Source organism: Primulina huaijiensis, chromosome 10 (assembly GCF_012295235.1).
Source record: "Primulina huaijiensis isolate GDHJ02 chromosome 10, ASM1229523v2, whole genome shotgun sequence".
In the NCBI taxonomy this organism is placed as follows: domain Eukaryota; kingdom Viridiplantae; phylum Streptophyta; class Magnoliopsida; order Lamiales; family Gesneriaceae; genus Primulina; species Primulina huaijiensis.
In genome coordinates this window covers 754,212-763,349 of record NC_133315.1, presented here as the reverse complement: position 1 = coordinate 763,349, position 9,138 = coordinate 754,212, and the positions used below count along the sequence as shown (strand labels likewise).

The 9,138-nt window shown below is 34.6% G+C and overlaps 2 protein-coding genes across 3 annotated transcripts; one reads left to right on the top strand and one right to left on the bottom strand.

Moving 5' to 3' along the window:
* The first annotated feature begins 1,588 nt into the window (after positions 1–1,588).
* Positions 1,589–4,098, top strand: LOC140986774 (pentatricopeptide repeat-containing protein At3g60050-like). 2 transcript variants are annotated; one of them, XM_073455127.1, is made up of 2 exons: positions 1,589–3,223; positions 3,329–4,098. In XM_073455127.1, the coding sequence occupies exons 1-2, from the start codon at positions 2,140–2,142 to the stop codon at positions 3,634–3,636; spliced, it is 1,392 nt and encodes a 463-aa protein (XP_073311228.1). In that variant the 5' UTR covers positions 1,589–2,139; the 3' UTR covers positions 3,637–4,098. The 2 variants fall into 2 exon arrangements, with proteins under 2 accessions (XP_073311228.1, XP_073311227.1); XM_073455126.1 differs by having other exon boundaries at positions 1,590–4,094.
* Positions 4,099–6,973: 2,875 nt separating this feature from the next.
* On the bottom strand, positions 6,974–7,918 carry LOC140987026 (heavy metal-associated isoprenylated plant protein 12-like). Its single transcript, XM_073455453.1, has 3 exons — positions 7,817–7,918; positions 7,632–7,710; positions 6,974–7,337 (listed from the first exon to the last, which is right to left on the bottom strand). Exons 1-3 carry the CDS (start codon positions 7,826–7,828, stop codon positions 7,162–7,164), a joined length of 267 nt encoding a protein of 88 aa, XP_073311554.1. The 5' UTR covers positions 7,829–7,918; the 3' UTR covers positions 6,974–7,161.
* Between the last annotated feature and the right edge of the window lie 1,220 nt (positions 7,919–9,138).

Sequence of the window (9,138 nt, the reverse complement as noted above, 5' to 3'; positions counted from 1 at the left end):
AAAATTCTGAATGTGATATGCTTAACTCCCTCGACTCGACTGCACAGACCAAGAATCAACACCACGAGCTCATCTTAGGCTACTAATTCAATGACCCAAGCCTAAACAATTGTCCCAAAACAACCAAAATCACAATCAACCCAACAAACCCGTGAATNTGAACCGAAATTTCGCAGTTTTTATCAGAACAATAAAAACGAAAATTGTAGATCTAAAAATCGTTTCAAAAGCTGTTCCAACGTATTTGCTCAAACTTCTACACATCATACACATGATTTTAAGCATAAATAACAACACACGCATAATATGACATGATCGATACAGAAAAGAGAGATTATACGTGCCTTTGACGATTAAATAATACCGAAACGACGACACTGAAGCGGAGACGGAGCGAGAGACGATCCGGGACGAAGGTGGCTCGATTTTCTTGAAATAAACTCAACAAAATATTGCTGGAAATTTCAGAGGAAAGGAACGATTGCTGAAGAAGAAGTTGGAGAGGAGAGAAATGATATAGAGGTTGATGGAGGAGAGTTTAAAGAGAAATTCTCTTCTCTCCTTAGTCAAATAATATAATAAAACATGTGTGTTTTGTTTATAATGAAGGGGTGTGTGTATACGTGTATGAGTGTGTGTGAAAAGGTGTTGGAATAATTGAATATTTTAATATGTGTGTGTGGTGTGTAATAAACCACTTAATTAGTAATTATAAAGTGTTTTTAAATAAATAAATCATGCTAATAAAAATGTTAACAAATCAACAAATTAATAAAATTCTAATCCCATAATAAATTTACTAAAATCCCCTAATTGATAAACTTTAAAAGTTTAAAAATCCTAAAATGACTTAATATTTAAATTAGGCTTTAAAAATATTAAAAATTCATAAATTATTTAAAATATCTCAAACCTAACTTAAAATAAAATACAACAATTAAAGTCACTAAAAATCATCCCGGTCTCCTTTCCTCGATCCCGCCTCGAATAATCGTCTGAAACATAAAACTCAAGAAAACATTTTAACGTAGATCAATTAAACATAAATATTAAAATAATGAAATTTCATAAATTAAATAAATGCATAGATTTTACGTATACTGATTTTTGGGCTTTACACACATTCAACAAAACAACAAACAGTTCTATCCTTAAAATCCAAGTTCACTAGAAAAAACTCTCATGTTTCACCAGTCACACTCGGTGTTCATCATATGATCGATTTTGTCAGAAATGAGATGATAGAAAATAAGATTTGATAAAAAAACAAATTAAAGATATCGATATTGTATTTTTTTATTACTTCAATTATTTCTGCACAAAGACTCTTGTGAGACGATTTCACGGATCAATTTCATGGGTCGAATCTCCTATTTGGGTCATCCATAAAAAAGTATTACTTTTTATTCTAAAAATATTACTTTTTATTGTGAATATCGGTAGGGTTATCCGTCTTTCGTGAGTCCGTCTCACAAGAGACTCTTATTCTACTCTTATTTCTGTTGTCTAAAATACTATCCTAATATTTATTTAGTAGTTTAAAGATTATAAGAAATTAATTTAACTGCACTATATGTAAAGCTCAGTTCCAAAATTGTTAAATGGGGCCAAAACCTAGAATGACGTGTGGGTTGTGTTGTATAAAGAGGACCAATTGCCACTGACACTTCAATCGGGTTCTATTATCAGTTTCCTCAGTAGTTCAATTGCTCCATTGAACACAGAGCTTCAATCTGCGTTTTTCTGTCGGTTTAGCGACAATTTCCTGCAGAGAAGTTTAATCACTTCGTGAGAAGTTGATTTGAGGAAACTCAAAAGCCATTATCAGGTCAGCAATCTTGGCCCACTCTATCAAAACTCGAAAACCCTTGATTTGGCCTTTTCTGAATAAAATTTTGAACGCAACTTTACCCGGTAATTGTCATTGTGCATAAATGAAGGCTGTTTATTGTTCGAAGACAGTGGTTGATGTTTCTCAGTTTTGTATTGATGGGTATTTTTAGATTAATTGAACTGCATAAAGTGGAAATTTCTGAGCTTGGGGTTAGTTGTTGTAATTTGGTGAATTTGGGGGCTTTTCTAGGAGCGGACGAGGTACTGGAATAATGGGGCGTTTCCGAAGTTTGATATACTTTTGCCATGTGCGCTGTTGCTCTTTCGAGTCCCAGAATTCTAAAGGGATTATCTAGTGTTTGTGTCGTTTCTCGTGCTTTATGCAGTCAGACGTTTGATTGGAATAATGTCGAAAATGGGTTTGGGCGCATTGAGGATTTTCTTGATGAACCTTGGAAAAGTTCAAGTTTTGAGCACAATGTGGAGGAAAAGACTTCAAATTTATGTGATCCACATGGTTCTTCTGGTCATAATTGTGATTATGGTGGCCTTTATCGTCTGAACTTTCCATTCGTAGAGACTTTAATTGATGAGGTGAAAAGTGATTGTGAAAGAGTTCTTGAAATTCTTGGTCAAGATGGTCCGAAATTTGATGTGAAACTTGCTCTTAGTAATCTAGGGGTGAGGGTTTCGGGTCCTCTAGTGAGAGATGTGCTTTTTGGTATCTTGAAGATGATTAATCATGAGAACAAAAATAGGTGTGCGAAGCTTGGGTATATATTCTTTTTGTGGTCTGGTGAACAAGAGAATTACATGCATGCAGGAAGTGCTTACCATATGATGATGAAGATCTTTGCTGAGTCCGAGGAACTTAAGGCGATGTGGAGGTTAATGGATGAGATGATTGAGAAAGGATGCCCAACTACTGCTCGCACCTTCAACCTATTGATATGTACTTGTGGTAGGGCTGGATTAGCAAGAAAAGTTGTAGAGAGGTTTATTAAGTCAAAGTCGTTTAATTATAGGCCGTTTAAACATTCATACAATGCAATTCTGCATTCTCTTTTGACATTAAAGGAATACAGATTGATAGAGTGGGTATATCGGACAATGTTAGCTGAAGGTCATTCTCCTGATGTGATGACATATAACATTCTTATGTGCACAAAATTTAGGTTGGGAAAGCTGGATCAGTTTTACAGATTGCTCGATGAAATGGGTAGATGTGGATTCTCACCCGATTTTCATACTTTCAATCTCCAGCTCCATGTTCTCGGTAAAGGGGACAAGCCATTTGCTGCACTTAAGCTTTTGAATTTCATGAAGGAAGCTGGTGTCGATCCGAGTGTTCTCCACTTCACTTCATTGATAGATGGGCTCAGTCGGGCTGGTAATTTGGATGCTTGCCGATATTTCTTTGATGAAATGACAAAGCATGGGTGTGTTCCTGATGTTGTTTGTTACACTGTCATGATAACGGGGTATGTCGTGGCAGGCGAGTTTGACAAGGCTCAGGGGATGTACAAGGAGATGCTTAGCAAGGGACAATTGCCAAATGTTTTTACTTATAATTCCATGATCCGTGGGCTTTGCATGGCTAAGAAGTTTGAGGAAGCTCGGTTGATGTTGAAGGAAATGGAGTCTAAAGGTTGTAATCCCAATTTTCTTGTATACACTACGTTAGTTAGTTATCTGCGAAATGCTGGAAAACTTTCTCAAGCTCATGAAGTTATAAGGCAGATGGTGGCAAAGGGGCAGTACGTTCACCTTCAGACAAAAATTAGAAGATCTAGGAGACGATAAAGAAATGAAGAACTATGTAAGATCTGTGGAGTTCCCTGTTTTTATCACGGTATTCTGAATACTTCTATGTTGGTGTACTGCAATCGATGCTTCATTATGCAATGAATCGCTATTTTATTCTTTACTTCGTTTTCGATAGATTCAGCCTTTTCCTCTTCTGGTATATTATTGGTGGTAATTTACTGCTCTACTGGTTTCTTGATTTGTATTTCGTAGCTGCATCAAAAATGTTCAAAAAGTTCAAGCATTATTGTAGACTTGTGTCGAAAAAGCGCCTTTCACTTGAATTCAACCAGATCCCTTCCCTCCATTAGTTCTCATTTGTGGGCTAGCGGGGAAACTTCTATAATGTTTGTCTTCGTTTCTGTTGTTCTGGAGAAAAATTTAGGAGAAAGACTGTTGTATGATAAGTTTAAAATTGTTTACTGGGATATGGTAAGATTTTGTCCTGTAAATAGTTAACTTGCACGTGAAGTTATATTTGTGTGAAAAATGATTAGCTGTGAGTTATATTAAAATTTCGAAATATATCGTACTTGGTTAGATTATAGGATAATAATAATGTAAAGTAGTATGTTTTGGAATCGATGAAAAGTTGAGTACAAAGAGATTATTATGTTGGTGTATGAAAATGATCAAAAAATATCTTTTGGAAAAGGAATAGCAACGAGAATGTACTACTTAATTATATTTTGGGGATGCAAATTTTTTTGAGAGAATTCAATCATCACCTTTGCTTTTCTGATCTCATATGGTCCCATTTTGACACAATGGACGGGACAATTTTCTCTTGCTCTTGAACTTTGTTAATAAATTGGGTCTTTTGTGCTGAGTGCTTGTTCACATTCTATGGATGCTGTAGCATTCCATCGTTCCTAGAATCTGTTTTTATGTATCACAACTTACAATACAAAGTGGTGAAATTAAGAAGAAGCACTCCTTTTGCATTATTCTTCCACAAGTGGCTAGGAGCACCAACTATGAGGTTAGTTTGCTGTTTCTTACCTTGATAATTTTGCTTTTCAATGGCTTTTTTCAACTTGAAGCTTTGGAACATGTGGCCAAGTCCATAATTGCCTCCACTTTTCTAACTTTTGTGACATTGTAAGGCATCGTGTGTTTTTCGAAACAAACCAGTTGACCAACTGTTTCCTGTTGTGTTGGATAACATCGATGACTTTTGAATGTATGCCATTTATGCTACTCTTGGTAGCATACCGATATGTCATATGTTCCTGTTATTTAGTGTTTACATGTTCATCATTTTTTATGCTTCTCATGGGTGTTTCTTGTTCATTTTTATGGACTTTATCGTTGCTATTTTGCTTGTATCAAGGCATGAAATGAGTGAGTCAAATCGAGTCGAACCATAGTCAATTCATATCTTTATATTCGAATTTCGTCCAAATTTACTCGTGTTGGTTCCAACTCGTGGAATTTGAAAACAATCTCTCGAACATTAACATCCACTACCATACGTTCTAGTTTCTAAAAAAAATGAACTGCTTGTAAAGTTTATTTATTTATTTTTTTGACGTAGTAATTACACCCAACATTCTTACTTGACATCCACATTTTTTTTGTGGGTTTTATTCGTTGACCTGTGTAGTTACGTGCGTACATATATGAAGCTAATACCACGATTTATTCGATATTATTTGTAAAAATGTCTGCCTCACTGTCGTAATATCGATACCGACTTTGTTAATCATATTCAACCGATTACTTTGCGCCAACCATTTCTTCGAACAAAATCCATGTTTTAGTTGATAATTTTTTTAGAATTTTTATTCCTATCATTTAAATTATTGATTTTACTGATTCTCCATGTATTGGTTAAGTTTGGCTACAAGATTCTTGAAAAGGCAAAAGGGAGCCTGAAAGTGTCGCAAGGGTTACCTTTTTTTCCTTCCCCTGATTGGTTTGTTTGAGCAACTATGTTGTTTGATTTTGGAATTCTGAACGATATATCGTTATTTTAATGTTAAAAACTTTCTCATAAAATTATTAAATGGGATTGAAAACTACTTAATCATGCTTTGACTTCATATTCTGAAGTTGTTTTTATATATTTTTTAAAGACTTAGTATCATGAAAACGCCTCTTTCTTTGGTTAAAAAAAAAATAGAACACCTCTTTCTAATACGAGTAAGTCAACGGGTCTCGCGAGTCTATAATCATGAGACGGTTTGAACTGATCCATAACTATAATGAATAATAATATTTTGACGTAAAAAATAGTAGTTTTTCATGAGTTGGATTGAGTTGAAGATCTGTCTCACAAAATTGACACGTGATATCTAACATGAGTTTTTGTGCTCTGGGTAAAGGACTTTACCATTTTTTTCATAGTAGGTTTTTTGTGAGACAGTCTTACGGATTTTTATCCCTACGGGTCAAATCTGCTAATATTTACAATAATAAGTGATATTTTTAATAAATGATCCAAATAAATTAACATGTGAGATCATTTCACGACAATTTTTATGCTTTTTTAATGTCCATGTCATCAATGTTATTAATTGTACTAAAGTGAATCAATCTCAGGACTTTGTTTTTGGTTGATATTATGCCATATATTTTTTAAAAAAATTATGCTGTTTTTATCTTCCCTGAACAAAGCGAATCTTAAGGTCAGCAATTTACAAGTCAAAAAGCTATTTGGATTTATTTGTATGTAAGCTGATATCATAAAATTTTATTATTAAATAAATTCTCGTAAGAAAAGGCGTTTAGATTTATAGGAGAACCTAATTGATATCTCATAATTGAAGATCAATTCTTAGGCACCGCATAATCTCATACAAATCCAGGAGAGGTTGAAACACTAGATTAGGGATGGCAATGGGGTGGGTTTGTCATCCCCAACTCTGTCCCCGAATTTCATCCCCACCCCCATACCGTCCTGATCTCCGTTTTTTCGGGTTCCAAAAATCCCCGAACTCGAAACCACGAGGATCAAATCACCATCACCGCTCACATCTTCATTTCAAAATATTAATGGGGCGAGTCACCAAACCAAAACTTATTATTATTAGTGATATTATTATTATTATTATTTTAAAAATAATAATATCATTATATTATTAATACTAATAATAATATTATTTTATTATTAATATTATTTTCGGGAGCAGATTCGAGGATGAGGATAATATCCGTCCGAACTACTTCGAAGATTTTAAAAAATCCTCGAATACTTGAACCCGAAAATTGAGGATCCCCATCCCCGTCTCGGGTTTTTCCCACGTACCCCAAACCCGTGAGGAAAATTATCATCCTGTACTCGACAAGGGATTGGGGTCAAAACATTACATTACAATTTTTGTGAATTTGTAATTAATAAGCTTCGACACAAATAAATAAATTCTCAAGAAATGCTTGTCACGACCTATGGGCATAATATTTCATCGTTTGCATATGTTGAAAAACAAATGATTTACAAGAAAACTTATGATTGAGGATGATGCACAACAAAACCTCGAACATTCTTAAAACAAGAACGACATGGAATAAGGAGCTTGATTACTTATTTTCTTGTGGTTTCTTATCATCCCCTTTCTTGTCTTCCTTTGCTGGCCCGACGGCCAGAATGTCAACTTTCCCCACTTTTTTCAGACTCTTCACCAGAGCTACTGCATCCATTTCTCCTACCACCGTCAGCTTCTGATCTTTTAAATCAGCAGCAATGGAATCCACCCCTAGAGCATGGTTAAGATCAGATACAATTTTTAAAATCTACCTGTTTGTGCAGAACTTAACAGAAAAGGATGTGTTATTGCGACGAAACTCGTGGATTCGGGAAAAAGAAACAGTATGTGAAACATTTGTCTAAGGGGCATATGAATCCTTTTCTCGGGTGATCTTAGCTTCCTTCAAGAATTCAATTAGCCTGATGCTACGGTCTTTATCAGTACCCTTAGTTGTTTTTGCTATAAATATCGGTTTCACCGCTAGCTAATGCGTGTAAAAAGATGGGATTGAATCGATAGTACCGAAAATATCAGCAACTGCCTCTATAGCTTTCTGCTTGGTCCTCTCATCGGACATGGTCATGACTTTGAGAACCACCTTCTGTTGCATGAAAATTAAATGAAAAATATACTTGAATCTGCATTTTAAATTTGATCGAAACATGTAACTATAGTATATACTCTTGTTCTGTAAATAAAGGCAATACCTGAGCGGCCATCCGAGGGGTGGAGCAATGGAGCAAGGAATTTTAGAGGGGAAAAACAGTGTGGTGATCTTAAAGATTGAAAACGTATGCGTTGTGTGCATATAATTATTATATTTATGAAGTTCAAATTTGAGTAAGTAGTTATATAATTAGCTTGAAATAAATTAATGAAATAATGGTGATATTGTAACAAGTTTAAAAATTAAATGCGAATTTTTTTATTACAAATTCAAGCAATTTACCATAAAATTCGATTTTTGTCATTGATGCTATCATGATCAAATTGAAGGCGACATATATACATAGATATATTATTAATACATATTAGTTTAAAAGATATGCCCGCTAGTCAAAACTAGAGAATGCTGTCTAATTTGCAAAATCTTCATATATAAATATTAAAATAAAGTTGGACACTGAGATTTACATAAAAAAAACCACTAAAAATTATTAGGGTAAAAATCACGAGCAAGATGAAAAGAAATCCACTATAGTATTTTATAGTGTACAACCATCCAATGTGTTTCCGAATAGAACACACACTCTCTTAATACATGAGAACAAAACACCTCACAAATAATGTAGTACACACACTCAAATAAGTATATATTGAGATGAGAGAAGAACTCGAGAGTGAGATAATTTCTGAATGAAGAGAGTGAGCACTATTTATAGAGTTCCTTGTCCGTGTGAAAACACGTATGAAAACGGGTCTTCCCGTCTGAATGCTTCCTTTGTCAAATTTTTATCTACCATCATTAATGCATTTCCTGCCATTCATTTCTTCGCAGATATTTCTCTCACTTGGAGATTTGATTGAGAATCAAACACATCTGCACAAATCATTTCGATTTTTCCATTACATGCTGCTTACGTTTTCGCTAGACCACTTGAGGATCTACACCACTCAAGCTTATCAATGTTCACAAGCTTGGTCAGAACATCAGCTATTTTATCTTTTGTATGAATATTTTCCATATCCACATTTTCTTCCTCTATTACTTTCGCACAAAGTGAAACTGGACTCCAATGTGTTTAGTACTGGAATGAAAGACTGGATTCTTTGTGATGTGCAAGACACTATAACTATCACAAAATAAAGAAACATTCTCTTGTTTGTGTACGAACTCCTCCAATAACCCTTTAATCCATATTGTCTCATTGCAAGCTTGAGTAGCTACCATATATTCTGCTTCTGTTGTAGATAACACCACAACTGTTTACAGTTTTTAAACTCAGTTTACTGCTCCTTCTGCAAGTGTAAAGACATAATCAGCAGTATATTTCCTATTATCAGGATAACCTGCATAATCTGAATTGAC

Coding starts and splice junctions, on each gene's coding strand:
- LOC140986774 (XM_073455126.1), top strand. CDS start 2,140: ATGTGCGCTGTTGCTCTTTCGAGTCCCAGAATTCTAAAGGGATTATCT.
- LOC140987026 (XM_073455453.1), bottom strand. Junction 7,338..7,631: donor GGCAGTTGCTGATATTTTCG/GTACTATCGATT, acceptor ACCATGCTCTAG/GGGTGGATTCCATTGCTGCT.